Consider the following 25930-nt stretch of genomic DNA (forward strand, 5'->3'; position numbering starts at 1 on the left):
CGCTGCAACACCCAAGGTCATGGGTTTGAGTCCCAGAATGCATGATCTGATCAAATGCATGCAATGTAACTTGCTTTGGATGAAAACATCTGCCTAAAATGCATAAAAGTAATGTAAACCTATGCATTTAACACTATAAAGCCTACTGTGTAATATTTTATACGCTGTTAAACCTGTTGCACACAGTCTACTACATGCCTTCTATCGTCTGATTGATAGTTTAGACTTTTTTAGCTTCTCTTTTTATAATTCTTTAAAATTCTGTTTAGAAAAATCATGTTAAATTATGAGTATCAAATATGATAATTTGAGGAAAGTTTATTTGTTCAACTTTCAGTCATCATTGTATTGCATTGCATTATATGTTTTGATTATCAAACTATGCATTTAAATATTATCTTTATAAGACATATTATTGAGAGACAAGTAGTCTGCTATACTGTTATAAAGATCTCATTGATTTACATTACAAGCTATTATCATAATGTTTGCCGTATAAATATCAGCATCTGCACCAAATTGCATATTTTTGCTCAGTTTGAGCCTCTGAATCAAACAGAGCTCCATATTGTCACTAGTATCATACTCTATGAGCCACATAAGCCCAATGTATCAAATGTGACTTAATATTTTTTATACATGTATATTTTGTATAAAGGTTCAATAAACTGCTTTGCTTTCTCCAAAATTTCTGACTATTATTTAATATGTCAGGCTTTACAGGGTTAAATGTTTGACCATTACTTCAAAGCCCATTTGTGATGTTCCATTAAAAGTTAATTTTATACCAGTTATGTTTTTTTTTTAAAAATCTGCTTCCAGTGTGGATGTGGTGTTGTGCTGCCTTTACAATGCAAAGCCTAATGCACAGATCTAATATGTTTGCATTCACCTAAAAATGAAAATTTACTCACCCTCATGCCATTCAAGATGTAGATGAGTTTGCTTCTTCATTGGAACAGATTTAGACAAATTTAGCATTACATCACTTACTCACCAATGGATCCTCTGACAAATCCATCATTACGTCGTTTTAACTTTAAAATAATTTCTTCTGGCCAAAACACAAGTCCATAATGACACCTCCTCCACGGGAATGAGTCCATCTCCTGTTGTCTCTCACATCAAAATCCACCCACATATTAGTTTAGAACTGTTTTGGACTGTTTGGGCTTGTAAACTGTGCAGATTTCTCTCCTGATTCAGACGAGACACCTTTTTAATTAAAGGAACCGATATTATAGATTATGGACTCAAAAGCAACAGTTTGAAGTTAAAAATGATGGATTAATGATGGATTTGTTTCTTACAAACACATGTTTTTATCAGCTGTTTGGACTCATTCTGACGGCACCCATTCACTGCAGAGGATCCATTGGTGAGCAAGTGATGTATTGCAACATTTCTGTTCTGATGAAGAAACATGAAGAAACAAACATCTTGGATGGCCTGAGGGTGAGCAAATATTCATCCAATTTAATTTTTTTTGGGTGAACTATTCCTTTAAGACACAACAGGCAATGGTGCAATTCCAATGCATTCACTAATCTTAGCATAGCACCAAGTGATGATTTTAGACCACTGGACACAAGTGCTTAGATGTTGACCAGATGACCAGACACATTTCAGATTCAGAACCACATTTGAAAGTGACCCAGATCAGATCGCTTGTGTATGTACCCTTGCACAAACATGCATGCAACATGATCTGATCTGTGCATATCAGCAGTGTAAATGCAGGCTTACTATATATTGTAAAATCAATAGTAATCCATACGCTGTTGTTTCAGGAAATCTTGTCAATGTTTGTTTGTTTTTGTTTTAATTGATTAAGCTGCCTGTTTCAACCGCACAACTCCCACAATCTCAAAATCATCCAATGCAACTGGGGAATGTGATGATACCTGTCCTATAGAGGGCGCTAATGGGACACAGTGTGCTTTGTGTTAATATAATCCACAAATGGATCACCCTTAGAGAAACAAGACTTTGAAAAGCATTCTAGACGTATCTGATTAAAGTACTTAGGACGTGATCGCTACAAATAATCGGCAAATACACACAATTTCCATTTTGCATGAATTATTACTGATCTATTTACATGGCAGTTGTTAATATTCAGGTCACATCAATAATGCCACTTGGCAAACATTCAAAACCAATTATGCACCAATCTCGTTTTTGTTTTTCTAAAATCATTTTTCCTACGTTACTGCCCTGGTTTGCACATAAAATCATTTACAGCGTCATATTTACAATTTTCAAAGTTCAAGTGAGAAAAATCTGCAGCAGTTGACAATGAAACAAACAACTACATTCTTGCAAAGAGACAAGTTTGTAAATCAACCCAATAGTTTACATCTGTTCACAAGCAATCAACAAATCAACGATTCAGCCAGCGCTCACAGGCCTGCAAACTGAGCCCACGCACAAACTTTGTATTACGTTTACAGGCCATTAATATGCAGCATGTTTTAGATACTTAGTAATTTGTGCAAATCAGGATCTATTTTTAACACAACAGACAATGTTATAAAAATGTCACTGTTTAACTGTAAAATATAGAATAAATAAATAGATATAGAATATATTATATTTTTACAATAATATTACATTATATAGCTAATATTGTCTTTTTTATTTTTATATTATTACATTTTTAATTAAATATTACCATTTTTTAAGGTCTACACTGGAATAACCAACCTCTCTGACCTTTGACCTTTTCAAAATTGTGAATTTTTCTATTTATTGTGACTGTAGTACTTCCCAACAATAAAATAAAAATCAACACAGAGAACCATAACACATTACAAAACCTGTTTCCATCACTGAAACGCGCAACTACCGTAGACCCCCAAACATAAAGTGACAAAAAATACATGTAACTTTAGAAAACGAGGACAAATTTCATAACATATTGCAAAAGCTGCACAACCTTATCCAGTGCCTTAAAAGACGAGGTTTCAAACATTCTCTGAATAACGTTGATTCAATTGCTTATTCATATCGCTTATTGCGATATGAAGCTTTCGTATAAAAGGCAGGGCGAGAATATTGCAGAATTATATTGCATGTGCAGATCAGCATGGATCACAAAAAACAGCATGATTATTTTGGTTTGCCTGCTAATTTAAACGACCCATTGCATTCAAGTCTCGACTCTAAGTGCAATCCCGATGCAGTGAAGTATTGCCTTTATCGACACGTAAAAATGCAAGCATTACACTCCCGTTCGATCAAACAGTTTTATAAATTAAACGTATAATAAGCATATGTGCACAAATACACACGCACACGCACACACAGACCATGTATATGGCTTCTAAACTCGGAATCAAGGCAGTTAAATAGAGGACGTTTTCGTTTGACTTGTTTTTCTCAGTTGACACAGACACAACCAAAACTTGTGTTCAAGCTCAACTTTGGTTTTCGAGTAAATACAATTTGTGTGTTTTCTATTAGAACTTATTTTTTCCCCTTTTTTACCTCTTTATTTACATTAAGATATAAGATCGACCAGCGGTCCATAATACTTGTTTTTTTTTTTATCGATATTTTACAACAAAGTGAAAGACAAGTAATTAGATTGCTACAAGTAGAGCTTATACAGAAAGAATGGAGACGTTCCAAAACACTTCCGCGAAGCGTCAGATCTCATCATTGTCATCTCTTGCAAGTCCCTGATTTTCTAGTCGCCCGATTGCATTGTATGAACTCTACGGAAAACACCACAGTAACACACGACAGGATTTCTCCCTTTCACTCGAGACGATAAAGACAAATATATTAAGAGGCATCCGAAGCTGTACAGGGGCGGCACTAGCTACACTAGCGAGGCATCTGACCTCGTGAATCTATTCGCAGCGGAGACATTAAATCTAGTAGCGGTAAAGGTGAGGTCACATTAGCGATATTTCAGCGAAATTCGTCAACAGCGTAGTGATGTATAAAGCACAGAACTCTCAAAACATGCAGCTTCATTGGTCAACGTGGTGAATTCAAAAGACCAACTGTGTGCGACACTCCCGATCGTACGGATTCCTATTGGAACGACTTAATTTCGCCCGCAAAATTTCGGTAAATGTGACCACACCTTAAGTCTGTCTGAACGCCCTCCCTTTGGTTCCTATGAAAAGCCACCCTACGAGCGCGGGACTCGAGCAAAAAGAACGAACTGTGACTCACAAAAAGTATCGCAAAGAGTCTCAGAGTTCTCGTCAGAGGTTGGACGATAGCCGGGATCTGGCTGTGAAGTCCGTCTCAGGAAGGCTGACTATGGAATCTTTCTTGCGTATAACCGAGTCCGGTCCCGCTACTGTCGGGCCGCTCCCGTACTGGAAAGTTCGTCCTCCCGCTGCCGCTAGCGGGCTTTGAACCGGTGGACTGGCCATAGCGACGCCGGCGAGCACGCCAAGCCCCAGCTGAGACTGCTGAGGAGAAACCGTCACCGGGCTAGCAAGGCTTTGCACTACCTGGAACCGTCGGACCATCCGGGGCGACTGCATGGTGCTGGGACCCACCATAGGACCGAACTGGGGACAGAAGCTCATGGCCACCGCCTGCTGTAGAGTAGCGATGGCAGAGCTGCTGCCCTGCGACTGGCCAGGCGGAGCAAAGAACCCGCCGGGGATGGAGGGCGTCATGGACATGGCGCGCGGGCGCTGCTGGTCGATCAGCTTCACCATCTCGCGGTCATACTTCACGATCTCTTGGATCATCTCATTCTCGTGGTTGTTTAAGGTGCCGGAGTTTAAGTCGTGCTGCACTTTGTTCATTAGGATGGAATTCTTTTTTCCTGCAATGAGAGATAAATTGTCATTTTCCATGGGTACAGTACACTTTTGCATTCCATTAACATAGCATGAAAAGTACAGAATTTTCCCAAATTTCAAAAACTCTAAAAAAAAAATCTATAAAAATTTGGACCCTTTTTACAACATGGCAGGAAGACAGTAAATAATCACATTTTCCCCCCAATTTTTACTTAAATGGTAGTGATGACCACATTCGTCAACCTTACTGTAATTCTATAAAAATGCTAACAACAAATTTATTGTAAGAAATATTATCAAATAAATACATTAATATGTTAGTTAATTTTTTTTATAATTGTGTTTTAATTTATAATAAAATAATTGATGAAATCATTTATTATAATGAACAAAAACAGAGTTTCATGCCTATTATGTAAATTTCACATAATTATGTAGCATGTGGAATTTTCATTATTATTATTATTATTATTATTATTATTTTGTTCAAGTAAAAAATATGTTCAGAAAACATACTGAATCACAATTTAAAAACAAAATCTATTCAAATGGATACAACGTATAGACAATAGAAAGTAACAGAAAACTCACTATAGCACCTTTTTAGTGCTCTTTAGTCCAACTTTAAACTGATGATTTATACAATTTTACAACTCATAGGACAATAGGTATGGATCAGGATGGTTCACCAGTCTTCCAACAACCAGCTGGTCTATTAATGACATAATTTTTCTATACACTATAATTTTTTTAACAGAAGTTAAAAGCATTCATTCGGCACAGCCATTAAACAACCGCCTTCGTGTAAACTCACTGCTTTCAACAACACATTTACTGCAGTGAATTTAAAACAGTCGGATTTCAAATCGCCTGCTGTGAGCAATTTTCCTGTTGTTATGCAGAATCCACAGGATCTTTATTAAAAACAATGATAGATTTGAGCAATAAAAGACTTAACCTTTTACTTATTTATCCTATTTATTTCTTAAGTATCTATCGGTTACCCTGTTAAAGGACTGTACTAAGTGTTCCTACTGTAACAAGTGAGATTGATTCCACATTCCTGCTTTTAAACCCACCGGAACATTCACATTAGAAGTTAATAGGACAAGTGCATTACTGTTAACAGGTTTTCTGTAGTTTTTTTCAACAAGTCAATATCATGTTGACACAGAAGGCATCCATAAAGCTTAAGCTGTATTTAACCCTGAATAATCCTTTAAGGCATTGAAATGTTCACATTATTGTTCTTTGAGAAGGTTTCGCTTACCCAAGCGGTCCAGTCGGTCAATGGCTACAGTCTCAAAAGCCCTCCTCATCATGGGATACTCCTCCAAAACCTCATTAAAATTGTCCACGGAGAGCGAATACAGGCGACAGTAGGTCTCCGCTCGCACACTCGCCGTACGACGGCCCCGCGTCAGCAGACAGATCTCTGACAGAGAGGAAAAAACAAGATTCAAGAGCACCGGAATGATTCAAAAACATCTCGATAGTGCCGTTCTCTTGTGGAAAGGAACTTTGTGACCTTTTCTTGATGCCAAGTGTTTTTAAATTGCTCGAAAACTGAAACCCTGAAGAGTCCTCCATTGAACAGGGTGTGAATTTAAATATCTGCCTGCGGAAAGTAATTAAACTTTATCAGACTTCATTCAAAAGTATGTGATTTGAATGCTTATTACAAAGAGGTGAATATATTCCTGCTTTATTGAGCTCTCATGTCTTAAAAATGAAGGGTGTAATTATTTCAGTGCTAAAATACTTTGCCGTATTCTATTTTAAATTGATATTCTGCTATAATTCACTCCCCTTCTTGTCACTTTCTTTCTTCTGTGGAACACGAAAAGATATTTTGAAGAACATTTGGGGCTCAAACGTATTGACTTTCATTGTATGAACAAAACCCCCCACAAAATTTTCATTTGTGTTCCACAGAAAAAAAAAGTCAGACAGGTTTGAAACTTTAAGTCTCTTTTGCACACCAAAGCTATGGAAGGCCATTTCTGCCACTGAAAAAAAATGGTATTGCAACTTTTTATCACACAATTCTGACTTTTTTCTCAGAATTGCAAGACATAAACTCACAATTGCAAGAAATAAAGTCAAAAACGTGGGATATAAACTCACAATTCTGACTTGTTTCTTGCAATTATGATGTTTTCCTCTCAATTCTGACTTTTTTCTCAGAATTATAGGATTATAAAATCAGAATTGCATAATATAAGGTCACAGTTGCAAGAAAAAAAGTCAGAATTGCGAGAGATAAACATGCAATTGTGAGAAAAAGTCAGAATCGTCAGATAAAAAGTTGCAATTACTTTTATTTTTATTCAGCGGCAGAAACAATCTTCCATACCAAGTCTGCCATTATTTGAAGGGGAAAAGAAACCCAATAAAAACTGTAATATTAAACACAACTATGAAACATCTAGCTCCTCAGGATGGGAGAGAAATAACCCATAATAGCCTCCGAAGATAATAAACGTCATTCAGCGTCATTCTGTGTATTACGTCCTGACCCATCCATCAGGGTCCTCTGTGTGTTCGGTCCATTTCCCTGTCTGCACTCTAGATCAATCCAGAAAATCCAATTCACAACCTTGGAAGCCTTGGTTCGTTTTAGAGAACTTCGTCATCCAGCGGCGTTCATCCGGAGCCGGGGTCATTCATCAAACCAAAGGCAGTAAATTAAATCCACAATCATTGTACATTTATTTTTAAAAAAAATTAAATCAGCATATTAGAATGATTTCTGAAGGATCATGTGACACTGAAGACTGAAGTAATGATGCTGAAAATTCAGCTTTGAATCACAGAAATAAATTACATTTAAAAATATATTACAATAGAAAGCAGTTATTTTGAATTGTAATAATATTTCACAATATTACAGTATTTTTATCAAATAAATGCAGCCTTGGTGAGCAGAGATTTCTTTCAAAAACATAAAAAAATCAATCCAAACTTTTGATTGGTAATACTGGCTGCTCCATCAGGGTCCTCTGTGTGTTCGGTCCATTTCCCTGTCTGCTCCTCAAATCAATCCAGAAAATCCAATTCACAACCTTGGAAGCCTTGGTGCATTTTAGGGAACTTCGTCATCCAGCAGCGTTCATCCGGAGCCGGGGTCATTCATCAAACCAAAGGCAGTAAATTAAATCCACAATCACAGGTACGAGCGTAAAGGTGAACAAACACACACACACACACACACAACCTCTTGTGTGGACAAACACATGAGCACAAAACCTCACTTGCATCTAATTTGTTCTTTCTATACACCTTTAAAATCCATTAACGCATACACAAATGCTACTGCAACGAAGAAAAGTCTCGCAAAAAATGGAGAGCAAATCAGGACTATTATAATCAACTAAAACCATAAAAAAAACATTCATGTTACTTAAAATAAACCGTAACTATAATACAATACAAATTCAATGGAATTAATTCTATTTCAGCTAGTTCCAATTTTTCTCATTTTGTTTCAGTTTAACTGTAGTTTTACTAAAATAATTAAAGCTAAATACACAAAAATCGATAAATTCAACCAATTAATAAAAAAATGGCAAATCCACACAAACAAAATTACTAAAAGTTGAACTAAAATTAAAGTGAAAACAGAAAATATAAAAATAAAAATCTAATGCAAAATATTAACAAGATTTTACAGATTTTATTATTATAATAATTTTATATATATATATATATATATATATAATTAATTTGTTGTATTGGGTTTATGGTAATATAAAAAATAAAATAGAGAATTGACATTTTAAAAATGATTTTGCAATATGGTCATGAGTATTTGGAGGGAAATGTGCTTGTCCTGAAAATAATGTCAAAATATAAAAAATCACGTTTTTATTTTATTCAAAACATAATTACTTCTATTTAATTTTTAGGTGCATTTAATATTTTATAGACCTATAATTTACATAAAGCATAAGGGTTAATTACATTAAATCTGTCAAAAAATATTATGAAAAATAAAAAATTTTAAATTAATAAATTGACTTTAATTTTGCCTAATTTATGTTAGTATATTTACTATTATGTTAGTAACATTTAAAAATTGCAATTGCAAAATTGCAAATTGCATTATCCATTAAATTGAAAATAATGTCAAAATTTTATTAAAAATATAATTGGCCTTTTATTTGATTGAGGTGACATTTTACATCTATTTGAGATCCCTTACTGCATGATAAAAATTTTGCCAAATGAATTTGAAAAGAAACACCTGAGACAAATTTGAAGCGCGACTGAGAACTTCATGAAGTCTTTGCTATGAAAACAACAGTACAGTTTTCCCGTGGTAATACTGAGACTGATCCTTCTACACACAGCATCAGGCGGCTTCTCTCTTTTCTTCCTTGATCTCAGGCTACACAAGACATCAGTTCGTCTTTGACCTTTCCAAGATCACGCGCCGAGAGCCTCTTCCAGAGCCTCCTGCCCTCTGCAGCTGAGATCGGCTGACTCATGCGTCTTTAAGGCTGCAGAGGGATCGTGTTCCTCTCCTCAGCATCACACACTCTCTCTGGATCTCTCCGTCAGCTCACAACCATCACAGTTCACTTTCCAGAAGACTATTGCGACTTAAGATGCAAATACTGTTTCCTAACAGAGCAACGTGACACGTTTCAGCAAAACGTAATCTGTCCGCACCAAAAAAACGAAAATGCTTTCATTGGTTTTATAATGTCACAAATAAACAAGCTTAACTTAATTTTTATTCGTTTGTGTAAAGTTGTGCAATTTTTATTAGTTTGTTCATTTTTATTAAATAAATAACATTAGTTTAATTTGTTTTTATTTATTTATTACATTGTCTATATAGTTAATTTTTTAATTGTGTTTTTTAATATTTTATTTCAGTTGAAGTTTATTTTATTTTATTTTAAATAACAATATATATATATATATATATATATATATATAAGTGTGTGTGTGTGTGTGTATTTTCAGTTTTAGTACATCATATTAAAGTAGATAAAGATGAGAAATTAAATTACAAATGTAAATAATTCTAAGTTTTTTTATTTATTTAAATACTTTATCTCAGTTGAGGTTTGTTTTATTTCAAGTAACAAACATATTATTATTATTATTATTATTATTAATCATTTTTATGGTTTTAGTTTTAGATTTGGTCAACAAAAATAACTGGTGGTCATATTAGCTAAATTTTTGTGTCATTGACAGACTTGAATCTGCTGCAAAAACTGCATAGAAAATTTTTTCACCCACATGCAAAATTTCTGTGTAAAGTATGAAATTTTGCACCTTAAGAACAACTATAACAATAACTAACCACCATTGTCTATAAGAGAATAGCAGGTTCACACCATAACTACACAATAACGGCACGGAAGAAAGATATGTCTGAATCACTTGCAGAGCTATTTTTTCCAGCTGATATATGATAAAAACATCAACAGCCAATCAAAATCATCCGACTGCAATTATGTGCACAGAAAATAACTGAAATGCACACTTAGGATAACAAAGTGCTGTGCGGTGTGTGTTGTGAATATAGTAAAAGCTATAGTTGTCATTTTCAGTGTGAACTTAGTCTTAAGATGACACTGGAAAGCATATCATTTTAATATTAAATTCCTGTCTCTCTTGCAAATTGGATTTTCAGAAACTACTGTAAGTAAACCACTTCCTGAAGAGTAAAAACTGGGGTGCATTCAAAACATTGCTCTGTTTATTTGAAAATTCTATTCAGTTTGGTGCAGCAGAAATGGCTGCGCTTTACCTTTAAATATTGAGAAAATACAAGTAGCCTGTTAAATTATGTCAGAAACTGGCTAGAGAATAACAAGTGATTAAATTTAGACTTTTAAATCACAATGAGATCTAAATATCAAGGTCTGACCGGTTCAGATGCAGAAGTAAAAGTAAAAAAATGTTGACTGCAAACACGAATGTGCTTTTAAAGTTCAATTCATTTACCGTCGATATAATTAAGATACGTATAAAGTACTAAAATAGAAGAGGTCACACCATATCTGGCTTAAATGATTTCAAATGTTATGGGGTTCAATAAGGATTTGAGCAGTTTAATTAAGTGAAGTGATGGTTTAATTCCCATCTCCTTTATGAGGTTAATTTGAGTGGCATCGTACCTCCGAAGTAGGAGCCGTCGGAAAGTTTCAAGCCAACCGTTCCTTTGGTAATCACGTTCACCACGCCGTGCTGGATGAAGTACATCTTCTTGCCGATGGTTCCCTCACGGACGATGTAATCGCCTGGTTGGAAGACTTCGAAACGGAGCTTCGTCAGCATGGCTGTCACAAAGTTGGGCTCGGCGTTGGCGAACAGGGGCATGGAGGCCACCAGCTTACGACAGTTGAAGTTCACGATTTCCTGAAACGGATGGAAAGAGGTCCAGAGGGTGAGAGAAATATGCATATCTCACATACACAACATTTGCATAAACATAAGGGCGAATCACATGAAAACTGTCAAGTAATGTTTGGTAAATAAATAAATAAATAATAAATACATTTATTATTTTATTTAATATTATTTTGTATAGGAGATCATGATCCGCACTCACGAAAACTTATTTTTTCGTTTTATTTTACATTCATCGTTGATGGGAAAAGACACAAACGTTTCGGCTCAAAGCCTTCCTCAGTGTTATTTTCATATTATTTTAAAATATGTATTTATTTATTTAATATTATTTTTAAATATGTTATGAAGAATATTTTGCATGTAGAAAATGAAAATTATTATTATAGTATATTATATCCTAATATTTGTTGTAATTATTTAATAATAATAATAATAATAAACAAAAAATTTAAATACTTATTATAGTACATAATAGTGTATAGTATACAGTATATACTATGATATTTTAATAAACATGTTTATTCTAACATTTTTATTTCAATTTAATTAATGCTTATAAAAGACAAAAAATTACCGGAAAATGTAATAATATTAATATATAAATATCTCAATGATAATAATGATAATTTGCATGGGAAAAAATAAACTTATTATGTAACCTACACATTTTTGTACTGAATTTCATTTATGCTTATATAAAAAAAAACATCATTTATCTGAAAGACTTATAATAATAATCATCAGCATCAATTTGAACTGAAAAAAACAAAACAAAAATACAAATATATAGTATATTTGTTGCAATGCATATATAATTGTTGTAACATAATATATCATTCGATTATGAGGTGAAATTTGACCCGCACATTTCTTGGTGCAATTCAGCTACAAAGGATCACATTAGAGCATAAACATCTATTCATAAGTAGCTGAATGTTTGTTATAGGAGCTTTACGTTACATTAAATGCAGAGAAAGCTGGAAGGCATTCACAGAAAGGATTTAGCTGTTTACTGTGACACAAATGAGTTTGGAAGCCGTTCCCGCTTCAGCATGCTTTCATTGTTTTGGATAGCTCTGCGAAAACTGCAGGGCCTTCTGGGAGATTTTTTCCACAGATGTTTACAGACATAGACAGACCTTTGCAAACACACAGATAACCAAACACACACACACACACACCTCTCTGAGCGGCTCGTTCAGCTCCTCTAGGATGCTTTCTTCATCAAACATCTTGCCCTGGTAACGGTGCTCATAGTAATCATGGATTTTCTGTCGGAAATCTGATGGAAGTTTGTGGAAGGACATGTACTGCTCCACTTGCTTGTACTGCAGAGACAAAAAGACAGAAATGTAAAGAAAATGAGGATGTTTTTTCATCTAGAGCACTTTCAGTAGTAATGCACTAATGCATAGTATCATGTCAGTTCTTTAAACCAGTGTTATTATCATTAACTAAAACTGAATTGAACTGAAATAAGGTTGAAATAAATTAAAATATACATTTATTTCATTTTATTTATTTATTTCGCCAAGGCAACATTTCTAATATTTAGTTTAAGTTGAATCACTACAGTTTCCAACTAAAAAATAAATAAATAATAATAATAATAATAATAATAATTAAAAAATAAAAATAAATACAATTAAAACTGAAAGTATGAAAAATAAATGCAAATTCAAATATTAATAAAATCTGTAATAGTATATAAATAACTGTAAAATAACACTGCTTTAAACTTAAGTAAGACTGCCAATTGTGACACAGCCATTTCAAAGCAAGGCACGAGTTCCACAGGACTTCAACACAAGCAAATTGACTAAACATCCAAAAAAACTGGCATCCTCTGGAATACAAAACATTTACAGACACGAGCCATGCCAAGGTTATTCAACACACACTGTAACAGCTGATCAATATCCAAGAAAAATGAGGCTAGGGGAGAACAAAGACAAAGAAAATCACAGGACAAATAACAGTTCAGCACTCTTGATGATTAACCGTTCTTCAGTCATTTGTATTCTACTGCATGTTTTGCCAAGTCCAGATCATTGTAGTCCAAAACATAGAGTACTCAAAAAATGAAATACACCTACATTTACACTGATAAAGCATATATAATATACCAAACATAACAATATATATGCAATAAAATGAAAATATACAAATAAAAATAATACAAAATATTTTTTTAAAACTCAAGGATCTCAATGATACTAAAATAACACTGTTACAAAGAAAAAACTGTGTCAGGGAAGAGCTTGGGATAAAACATGAGAGATAAAATAGGTAAATATAATTTGATCAAGCTGTAATTATGTCATATTATTCCATATTATTTAACCGCATTCATTTAGAATTCATAAAATGCTATGAAATAGCAAAACAGAGGGTGAGTTATTCATAACATGTCATTTCCACCTCATAAGGCATGTTCATTTTAGATTGGAAATCTTCATTAAAGCACAGGGGGAAAAATATCCCGTGAAAAGACCTAGTAAGAGGGTGAAAAATTGTTTTCAACAAGTTTACTTTCTTAAAGGGCCAAACAGGTTGTTGGAAAACATCCATGTCAGCGTAAAAACTTTCGTGTTTTCTCTCATTGCTTTAATCCAGGCCCATGTTCTTCAAGCAATGTGCAACCCCCAAATCCCAGCCTCAGATCATTAGTTAACATTAACGAGCCAAGCATCCCTCAAACTGCGTTATTCATGGAGACAGAAAGAGAACAGTAATGATGGAATGATTTAGGCAAAACAAAGAAAGCAGGTCAGAGCGGAGGCGTTAGCATTGCAGTCGTGTGTGTTCCCTGTTGCATCTGCTGACGCAGGCGTTTGTGGAGCACCTGTAAAGGTCCCTGAACCACTTGTGAGAATAATTGCCTGTGTGTTGAGCTTTATAAAGGTCCCACTACTGCTCTCATTCCACAACGTTCATACGAACATGAAAGTGGGCTGCATCTGTCAGCACCAGCGCCGGGTCAACGGTGTTCAAAGATTGCTTTTAAAAGGAGGTCACATGAAAAACATAACATTTTATTTGATCCTTTGAACTAACAAAGTTCAATAGAATAGATTTTAGATTTTTAGAACTTCCAGAGCTTGAAAAATAACAATAACAATAATAATTTTCCTTGATATTTTGAAACGACAAAGTTCAGTGTACGAGATAAAAGTCCAGAAATTCCAAAATAATAAATAAACAACAAACAAACATTTTTTTTTCTTGATCTTTTGAAATAACAGAGTTCAATGTACGAGATAAAAGTCCAGAAATTCCAAAATAATAAATAAACAACAAACAAACAATTTTTTTCTTGATCTTTTGAAATAACAGAGTTCAATGTACTACATTTTAGAATTTTTAGAAAAGATTAAAAAAAAATCAATCAACAAATAAACATTTTAAAATAATAGAATTGAATGTACTAGACTGTAGAATACTGTAGAATCTCCGTAGATTCAAAAAAATTTGTAAAAATAAAAAAAAATCTAATTTCACTTGGTCTTTTGAATGAACAGAATTAAATGCATTAGATTTTAGAATACTTTAAAACTTTCAGAGATTCAAAAATAAAGAGATTAAAAAACAGAAAATAAAAATAATTAATTCTATTTGATCTTTTGAAATAATACTGTTCAATATACTAGATTTTAAAATGGTAGAACTTCCAGGGATTCCAAAAATGTCCTTGACCTCTTGAAATAACAGAGTTCAATGTACTAGATTTTAGAAATTTAGAACCTCCAATAATTAAACAATTAATAAATACAAATATCATTGATTTTTATAATAAAAGAGTTGAATGTACTAGAAAAAAAAATCTAATTTTACTTGGTCTTTTAAAATAACAGAATTAAATGTACTAGATGAAATTTAGAACCCTGGGAAATTAAAATATAAATAAATAAATATATAAAATTCTCTTTAATCTTTTGAAATAACATTGTTCTATATAGATTTTAAAATTTTAGTACCTCCAGAGATTTAAAAAAAAAAATGTCTTAGATATTTTGAAATAACAGAGCTCAATGTACTAGATTTTTAGAACTTACAGAACAAAGCATCAATGACAACAGGGGCTATTGAAACGACCTCATAAAGGTTCAGTAGCAAAAACAGGGGTTCCAGACCCATATTCATTGTCATTATGAGGGACTGTATTGTAGCGTGTCATATACTGTACGTGTTGGAAAACATTCCTCTGTGCATCAGCTGGACTATTCTGAACAGCCTCTAGTGGATCTATAACCTGAAACAGCTTCTCCCAGCGTTTCATTGATCCAGATGCTTGAAGTTGCTTCAGTTGAAGAAGCAGCAGTGTTGATCTAAGTGGTTCACTGATAGACCGATAAAGAAAATTGTGTTTAATGGGCAAGTCAGAAGAAAGCAATGTGATAGAGATGGACTGATAGACCTGCGTGACGTCAGACTGCATCCTCTCTCGCCTCATTTACAGCCAAATTAAATGAAAACTGAGTCGCCGTTGATGGAGCCGTTTACCGATCGGTGTGAAAGGTTACGGACAGGGACAAGTCAGGACATGCCACTGTTCTCACTGGTTTAGCATGTAACACCACAGGAAAATTGGGGGATTCTTATAGTATTACATATGACATAGATCTGAACACAAACAAACAAGAAATAGTATATTTCTGACCTGTTCTGAAGAGCTTGATCACGTAAAACTTGCTGCCAGAATGTTGTGGATGGTTGCTAGGGTGTTGCTAGGTGGTTAAGGTCAAAAGAGCACACTTTTTCCATTTTTGTTTTTTTTTAAGTCTCTTCTGCTCACCAAGGCTGCATTTATTTGATCAAAAATACAGTAAAAACTGTAAAATTATGAAATATTATTACAATTTAAAATAACAGTTTTCTCTGATTATTATATCAGTGTTGAAAACAGTTTTCCTGCTTTATATTATTCAATAAAATATTCTATTAAATATTAGAATAGAATACTATATTAAATAATATTATATTTTGTGGAAACTACTTTTTTTTCAGGATTCTTTGATAAACAGAAATTATTAATGTCTTTCAGAAAAATCTTGCTGACTCTGAACTGTACTGTGGGAACAAAGTTAATTCGGACAAAGCCTTCAACATCTGCAGACGTCCTCCAAAGAACAACTGATTCATAAATATTTTAAGCAAAGCACGGCGTTTTCTTTTAGGGCTAGACTTTTTTTTCCGGGTTTTGATTTCCAGGAAATGCATAATAAACTGATAAAATGCAAACCTTTATTGTAATGTAACTCACTTAAGATAAAAGTGTCTTCCAAATGTATAAATATAATCTAAATATAGCCACCTAATTAGCTTTTAATAGAAATGTAAAGCAATAAAAGTCTATTTAAAAAGCTTTTAAAGTATTTCAAATGCATTTAAAATGTAAAATGCAAGACGCTATAGGCAAAAGCATTGTTTTTTTTTCATGCATTGATCAGGGTTAGCAAAGTAAATGTGTGTGTGTGTGAATTGAAATTGCTAGAAAATATGAATATGGCTAGTCTGAAATCTCAGAGCAGAAATCCATATTCCATTAGTTCCATATAACATCATAACATCAAGTGTGAGTATCATTGTTTTCATGGCTTTAACTGCTGGTATAATTCTAATAGCGAGTGCTCACTCTTTAATCGTCCAAATCTCTCTTCATTTATACGTCTCTCTTAGTAATACGTTGTAAAAAAATAATTTTTCAAAGTTGTAAATAAAACAAAGGTTACAGAAAAACTCTACTGATTTGCAAAATATTACCTAATTTAATGATTCAGTGTTTTGGATTATTAAAAAGAAATTGCAAAAAATTGCAAAAGCGTGTGTGTGTGTGTGTGTATTTATAAACAGGCTTTCTGTTAGACATGCTCTAAATCTGCAGCATTGCACTGAGTGTTTCTGACTGCTGACTGCTCCAGTGACAGGACGGGGACCATCCTCTCACCGCCAGAAATAGCACACAGATCACACGCACCGCTCTGGTTACTCAAGAGAACACGGGAAGCATCTAGAACACGAGAAGCTCCATTCCGTTACAAAAAGACTATAGGATTACCATAAAAATATAGCACAGAAAAGTCATCGTAACGTCACATTTTTTGGACAATAGTGTGATGGTAATACTCTGGTATTCTTGTCATGCCTTTTCAAATACCATGGTATAGGAATATGGTAATCAAAAGTGTTGTTTTAAGTTAATAGCTGTATTTGGTAAGGCAAGTATCACTGTTGCTACTGCTCAAACTTAATGTTTGGATATAGTAAAAATAGGGCCTATCCACTGTGTTAATATGACAGAGTTTTCTGTTTTGATTTTTAATAGGTGTTTTACACATATTTTGAAATCAATCATGCATTGTGTTGTGTTTTAGGGTTAAAGGCAGGGTAGGTGATTTGGTTCAAAAACATTTTTTGTTATATTGGTTGAAAGCCTCTTCACATCCCGATAGCAATCACTAAGTTAAGTGCTCTAAATTTATTTATATGTATTTATATCATCTGTGGAAGGTGTAGGACCATAAAATGTTTGGTTGCATTCAACCCTCCACCAACGCCATCTCTGATCATGTCGCAGGTTAGTCTCTGCTCTGACGGAGCACGTTCATGTGTTTTGAGGGAGGCGTGTCTTTCGTCTACCCTACCTTTAAAGGAAATATTCCGATTAATGGATGATGTCCTGGCAGAAAATTACCAGCACCATTTTTGATTTTCTGTTCAATATTTTTTCAGTTTATAGACACTACCGTTAGAAAGTTTCGTTTTTTTTATAAAAGAAATTAATACTTTTATTAATCAAGGACTCATTAAAATGATCAAACATGTTAAAAAGGGTTATTATTTCAGATAAATGTTGTTCTTTTGAACTTTCTATACATGAAAGAATTCTGAAAAATGAAACATATCACGGTTCCCACAAAAATATGAAGCAGCACAACTGTTTTCAACATTGATAATAATTAGAAATGTTTCTTGAGCAGCAAATCAGTATATTAGAATGCTTTCTGAAGGATCATGTGACACTGAAGCCTGGAGTAATGATGCTGAAAATACAGCTTTGATCACAGGAATAAATTACATTTTACAACATATTCAAATAGAAAACAGTTATTTTTAATTGTAATAATATTTCACAATATTCTTGTTTTTACTGCATTTTTTAACAAATAAATTCAATAAATTCTTTCAAAAAATGTAGTGGTTACATTCACCCACATACTCTCATTCTCAACCTCAGTGTTTTAGAACAGCCTAAATTGACTAAATAACAGTATTATAATCACAGGGCACCGTATATTGATTCCTGCCTAAAGATTTTCCAGCCTTGGTAAAAGCAAACAAAACCCTGGTCCCTCATTCCCTGCATCTCAGATAAATGGAAACCAGAGAGCCGAGCTGTGTGTGTGTGTGTGGCATAAATTATTCCAAATTTGAATATTGCGATATTGTGTACTAGTCAAAAAATTGGAGGCACATGAATTTGTTTCTCATGATCTTAAAAATTGTTTGATCTAAAATTCTAAATAGTCCTAAATTGTATATACTATGTATATGTGTGTGTGTGTGTGTGTGTGTGTGTGTGTTGTGAAGTCCTGGTGTACTCTTGCTGAAAATAAAGATGAAGAAGTCTAATTTCAGGTTGGGATCAGAGATGTATTATTCACCGCACTGATTCTAGAATAAATCACCTCATTACGTTACGAAGCACATTTCTACCTGCAGGTACAGTGAGCCGGAGCCAAAGAAAACCTGCCCTCGAGCGCCTCAACAGAGTCTCAACTCATCCAGAAAAAGACCGTGTCACTGTTATTCAGCAAAAAAAGAGTCATTAAGTTTTAAGGACCCAAAACCATCTTTTGGAGAATCTCAGACTTTATTTTTGGTCATATGTGATGCAGTCATAATCAAATGTGACCTGTGCTGGCAAAATGAGCCACAATGAGCAAATTTTCAAAAATGAGTTATTTTTATTTTCATTCTCTATTAAAAGACCCTCAAAATGATGCAGGATTTGTTGGAATTGGACGGAAAAATGACTGAGCTACACCTGTTTGAAGTTGATAGAGTCAGCAAAGTAAATTTAGAGAAAAAATGATCTAAAGTTTCTGAAGGTTCCAAAGCAAAATCACCCAGCAACGTTGCATCTTTTCCCCCACTTCTTTTCTTAATAATCATTACTAGATTAATAATCACAATATAGCTATTTTTTATTTTCTCTTTGTTGTTATAAATAAGAACCGATGCAAAAAAATAACAAATATAATAAAGAAACAAGTGTATAGTGTATTACTTTTTTCATTTTACATCTAAACAAAAGCATTCAAGAAAAACAAATAGTAAAATGTAAAAATCACTTGTGTTCATTACAAATAAATTGATTATTAAAACTACAAAAGCAGTTCAATCAAGAGCAGCGAGTGATTCCGTCTTTTATTGGTTGATTAACATTGAGACAGACGGCCTATATTAATGCACGGATCTAATATAAAGTTACACATCTGATGTTTTTCCCCAACAGTTCCCCAAACATTCACTTAAGATAATGCCTAAATATGAATACCTAAATATACTTAGCCTACTGTAAATCTGTGTATATGTGTATCGGGATTGAGCGCCGTCAGTGTCTGTCCTCTTTATGTGTGCGCTTCGGATGTCAATCAGCGCGAGAAGCGAACGGAGAAAAGGTACTCCTATCTATAATCTATAATAACTATTTGGAGCATTGGGATCGCTAGATAAGGGCTTAATGAACTAATTTTTGTGAAAAAAAATTTCAATTTTTCTGCCTGTAGCTCAAAATTAGCCTGTGCGCATTCGGACTCATTTTGCCAGCACGGGTCACAAATGCTGTATATCTAACATCTATAATGAACTCAAGGGCTGAAAATTTTAATTTAAAAGCAAAACTGATCTGCTAATCATATTCCGTAGTCTATTATATCTTGTGTGTATTGTATATTGCATGTGTAGTTGTGGAGTTACTGTAGGACTGACAATTTAGTTTAAAGCACTAACTACCCTACAGCCATAAAAGAAGCCCTTACTAAATTATTCATTTTGGTCACACTTTATTTTAAGGTCCAGTCACTATTAACTGTTAATAGTTAATAAGGTAGTTGTTAAGTTTAGGTATTGGGTTGGGCAGAATTTGTGCTGTATAATTACTAATAAACAGCCAACATGCTAATGCATGCTAATAAGCAACTATAAACAGTGTGAATTGGTCCCTATACTAACGTGTTACCTTTATTTAATATACTATTATATATTATTTCACACTATTATATGTTTTTAAAGTTTTAGTAATTTTTTATTGTGTTTTTGTCAACATAGGCTTATTGGAAATACGTGGCTCTTCCTACATTTCTGCAAAACTCAAATAACGTACTTATACATACGAATCGCTGCAGTTTCCAGTTGAAATGAACACTAGAGGCAGTAAAACTCCCACAACTTTTATTCCTTTTCACACAAAGTATGATTTGCAGGTCCACAGTTTTAAAGCCTAATTTTCACATAATTACTTGAGGAATATTATGTAGCCTAATGAATTCAAAACAATTTTAACATGCTGCAAGATTTGAAAACTGATGCATTTGAAAGTTAGAGTCCAGCTTCATATGCATGAGTTTTCCAATTCAGTAGGTTTGCTCGGTAGCTCACGCGATACGGCGTTGCACTTCAGTGATGAAGATCAACGTAACAAATACGTGCCAGAGTCACGTATTGAACTCGTGTTTTAGCGCCACTCACTGGACGTTTCACTTTGAAATTGCCGCGAAACGTGCAGTAAGGTACGTAATAATGTTGTTGTAAATGTAGTTTACTATAATAACCCTGCTCTTCTCTAGCTTGTTTACTCATCTGTTTTTTTATTATAAACATGGCATTGCGCACTATGAATATTGTTGGCTCTATGACAAATTAGGGATGCACCGATACCACTTTTTCCAGTACTCGCCCGATACCGATACTTTTATTTTTGGTACTTGCCGATACCGATGCCGATACCTATATTTTTATTACATTTGTAAATTTTTTACTTCGTAGTAGACATCCATAACTCCTTTCTGCTGTCTGTTGTCAGTGTTTCTTTGTTTAAATATGGCGCTTATCACATGCTGTGTGGTATCGGCGTTTGGTATCGGGGCATTTTAACGAGTACGAGTACGAGTACAGGAGGCCAGTATCGGGCCCGATACCGATACCAGTATCGGTATCGGTGCATCCCTATGACAAATTGTTTGTGATGTTCCTCATTTGTACACTAACTCGCTTTGGAAAAAGTGTCAGCTAGATGAATAACATTTATATAGTATTCAAAGGTACTACAAAGAAACCACTGCGTCTGTGTCGATGCAACAGAAGTGAAAGGACACCAGCCCTTTACCAAAGTGAAAAATCCCTCGAGAACCTGACGTCTCTGTCCAGGAACAGTTTCATCCTGAAGGCCAGAGATCCTTGGGGAGAACAAATCAGTCACGCAAAACAACACTGATGAAGTACTGCATTAATTTAATAGACTCAATGTTTACCCACCCATATGGGGAGAGACAGACGGAAACTCTAGCATATTTTGAGATCGCTAATGGATGAAGTGAAAGAATCACAGGTGATTACGGATATTAGGCAGTTCTGCACCGAGAAGACGAATGATTCCAGAAGGTTAGAGCAACAAAGAGAAGCAGAGCGAGAGAGAAGATCTTGGGATATTTGTCATGCCTGTTTCCTCAGGCTGTTCAGAGCAGCAGCGGGCGGTAAGGAAAGCTCAGTGAAACCCGAGAGATACGGTTTGGTGTCAGTCTGCGACAGTGGCAGCTGCTGACTGCAGAAGAGAGAGAGAGTTTCAGCTCGACGCCCAATCAAAGAACACAATGCATGACAATAGCAGAAGAGGCATTAGGGCTAATTGAAATTCTTCTCTTGTTATTTCCTGAAAAATATTTCAGACCCCCTGTGAGCACTGGAGCAGCGGGGATCCATGACTTAGAGTCACACAACCAGACTCTTAATTATCGCCAAAGTATCTAACGCACACTGCAGCTTATTCTGGCTAAGAACCATTAGTTTGGAGAGGAACAAACCTTCTGACTGACGCACAAAGAGATCAGTCACAGTTTGTTTCATTTTCACCTGCCGCTTAGGGGTTTAACTGATAGCTTACTCCTCAAAAACAGACCGGCAGACGACAGTGACTAAAAACGTAGGAAAATAAGGCTTTGCAATTACAATACGTCTTGACTGTTTCTGAAAGTCTCACCAAAATACAGTAATATTGTGAAATATTATTTAAATTTAATATAGCTGTTTTCTGTTGTAATATATTGTAAAATGCTATTTATTCCTGTGATCAAAGCTGAATACCCCAGTCTTCAGTGTCACATGATCCTACAGAAATCATTCTAATATGCTGATTTGCTGCTCAAGAAACATTTCTGATTATTATCAGTGTTGAAAACAGCTGTGTTGCTTCAGATTTTTGTGAAAGCCATGATACATTTTATTTTTCAGGATTCTTTGATGAATAGAACGTTCAAAAGAACAGCATTTATTTCAAACAGAAATCTTTTGCAACATTATATAAATGTGACCCTGGAGCACAAAAGGGTCAAAAAGCAGTCATAAGGGTCAATTTCTCGAAATTGAGATTTATACTTCATCTAAAAGCTGAATAAATAAGCTTTCCATTGATGTATGGTTTGTTAGGATAGAACAATATTTGGCCGAGATACGACTATTTGAAAATCTGGAATCTGAGGGTGCAAAAAATAAAAATACTGAGAAAATCACCTTTAAAGTTGTCCAAATGAAGTTCTTAACAATGCATAATACTAATCAAAAATTAAGTTTTGATATATTTATGTTAGGAAATTGACAAAATATCTTCATGGAACATGATCTTTATTTAATATCCTAATGATTTTTGGCATAAAAGAAAAATTTATCATTTTGACCCATACAATGTTTTTTTGGCTATTGCTACAAATATACCCCAGCGAATTAAGACTGGTTTTGTGCTCCAGGGTCACAAATGTCTTTACTGTCACTTTTAATCAACTTAATGCATCCTTGCTGAATAATAGTATTAATTCCTTTCAGAAACGGTAGATTAACTGTTTAAACTATTTATTTGCTAATGAAGTAAGTGTCTCTAAAGGCACAATGAGAAAGTGACAGTATAAACAAAGAAATCTGTTACACAGAGCAAATAAAATGCCTGTTCCTCTGAAAATGCTTTATGACACTTCTGTGGAACAGGAGCATTGTAATATTCTTTTCCAGACGCAGCACGAATTCCTCCTCAAACTGCTAAATAGAAATTATTTAACAAAACAGCACCTGTACTTGAAATCTGGAAATGATGCAATGAGCAAAACCCTGAAAATAAATGATGCCCATGAAATATCTCTCTGACCAGTGAGGGAACGGCTGGCTCACACGTGACTTAAATTTGGAACAGATCCAAGGAGAAAGTGCAACATTGTAACAACTTAGTCACAGATTTAGAACAAATGAACTGAGATTTATATTTAGAAATTCTTAAAAAAAAAAAAATATGGAAGTTCTAAAGGCAAATTATAAAATGTTTGTAAGAAAGTGTAATTCCTACAAAAATTCTCAAATATTATAAATAAAACGACAGGCTGTCTAAATGTGTACTATCCTATTCATGAGCTCTCTAACACAACACACACTTGTAAATCTTAAAGGGTTAGTTCACCCAAAAATGAAAATTAGCCCACAAATTACTCACCCTCAAGTCATCCTAGGTGTATATGACTTTCTTCTTTCAGACGAATCCATCTATTAACTAATTTTTAAGTAGAAAGCATATCATAATGAATCATGTGAGATAAGACAAAAAAGATATGTATTGACTAAGCATTCTGTGAAATAACATTAAAATAGTTTATAAGAAAAATTTTATTCTCAAGTTTTTTTTACCCACAGGTCTGAAGACAGACACCCTCAGTGTCAAAACAACTTGTATTTCCTGGGATGTGCACATCTAAAAACCATTGCAACAGCATTGAAATCCAGCCTATCAGACTGAAGCATCTTATTTTAAGAAAGCTATTGCCGCGTTTGTGTCTCCATCGCATCGGGACAGCAGAGCAGCATGTTTCTTCTACCTGCTCTAATCTGTCCGGCTCTGTCAATCTATTTTAGTATCCAGACCGCTTCCCAGCCTTCCAGATTTAGTACTCCGTCAACACACTTTTATAGTGGCGATAAAAATAAGCAATGCTCGCACACACACACACACACACACACACACACTGAGCAGAAACAGCAGCCGAGCTGAATGTGAGCGAGCTCACAGCTATGACGTAAATCAAGCGGCATCGTTCAATATAAAATACGTGGAGGGACACATAATCATATAAATGTATGTGTCATCCTTCCTCTTCCGGCGCTGTAAGAAACACGGCATGAAATTTCACAGGACTGTCTGTGTCCGAAACACACCCGGGGCAAAGACAGACAGAAAGATATAACAGACAATCCACGAAACCAGCCGCTCTTTCATCAACCGATGATCAATTCTCATAAGAAGCTGAAGTCTGAGCTCGAGGGGTCCTGAGGGATGACAGTCTTTCATATGCTTCATATAACAGTAGCGGTTTGCATGTCTGCATACATTTTTCCTACTTGAAAGCAGAGTGTGATGAGTCACGTCGTCTGTGATTGTATCTTTGTCATACATAAGCAATTCAGGTCAGGTACGGGTTTCAGGTGCAGAGCGGCACAGACAGTCTCAACATAATGAAGATACAGATTGCCTTAACAATGAAAATCATGCAGATTTTATTATCTATTCACTCTCATGTTGATTGAAACATATTTTGTCCTTTTTTGCTAAATATCTACTTTAGAGAAAGAAAATCATGCATGCTTTGAGTGGCTTAATGGAGAGCAGATAATCATAGAAAATACACTACTGTTCCAAAGTTTGCTTTGTAAAATAAATTAATACTTTTATTCTGTATGGATGCATTTCATTACATTATAACATGATAACGTTTATGTTACAAAAGCTTTCTATTTCAAATCAATGCTGTTCTTTTGAAATTTCTATTCAGCAAAGTATCCTAAAAAATCGAAAAACTGTTTCTGCAAAAATATGAAGCAGCACAACTGTTTTCAACATTGATAATAATCAGAAATGTTTCTTGAGCAGCAAATCAGCATATTAGAATGATTTCTGAAGGATCATGTGACACTGAAGACTGGAGTAATGATGCTGAAAATTCAGCTTTGTATCACAGGAATAAATTACATTTTAAAATATACTAAAATAGAAAACAGTTATTTTAAATTGTAATAACATTTCACAATATTAGTGTTTTGGTTGTATTTTTAATCAAACAAATGCAGCCTTAGTGAGCAGAAGAGACTTATTTTAAAACTTTAAATATTTTACCAACCCCAAACGTTTGAACAGTACTGTATATTTATAAATAATAATTATAATAATTATAATACATTTCTATTTATATAGCACATTTTCTTTGCTCAAGGTGAGACATAAAAGTACATTAAAAAAGGTGCACTGTCTTGTCTTACAGTACAAATATCTAAACAATCATATATCAAGATACATTCACTTGAGATACATTTACTTCTCGCTTCCTAAAAAAATTTATAAAAATTGAGTTTATGCTTAAAACAAGAAAAAACATATCTGTTAGTGAGAAAATAAACGTAATTCAAATGGAAAACAATGATTTTCTTACCCCATTAACAGATATTTTTTTATTGCTTTAAGCATAAACTCA

At 34.2% G+C, this 25930-nt stretch overlaps 1 protein-coding gene across 1 annotated transcript in view; it reads right to left on the bottom strand.

The window, feature by feature from the left end:
• Window positions 1-4220: 4220 nt before the first annotated feature.
• Window positions 4221-25930, bottom strand: part of LOC107750929 (potassium/sodium hyperpolarization-activated cyclic nucleotide-gated channel 2-like) — a 59143-nt gene continuing 37433 nt past the window's right edge. Inside the window, exons 5-8 of the mRNA XM_016566509.1 lie at window positions 12332-12478; window positions 10916-11156; window positions 6046-6210; window positions 4221-4798 (exon numbers count right to left, since the gene is read on the bottom strand). Coding sequence (XP_016421995.1) covers window positions 4221-4798; window positions 6046-6210; window positions 10916-11156; window positions 12332-12478 — 1131 coding nt within the window. The remainder of the gene's footprint in view (window positions 4799-6045; window positions 6211-10915; window positions 11157-12331; window positions 12479-25930) is intronic.

The sequence above is a fragment of the Sinocyclocheilus rhinocerous genome, unplaced genomic scaffold, assembly GCF_001515625.1.
Source record: "Sinocyclocheilus rhinocerous isolate Xijiao unplaced genomic scaffold, SAMN03320098_v1.1 scaffold1534, whole genome shotgun sequence".
In the NCBI taxonomy this organism is placed as follows: Eukaryota; Metazoa; Chordata; class Actinopteri; order Cypriniformes; family Cyprinidae; genus Sinocyclocheilus; species Sinocyclocheilus rhinocerous.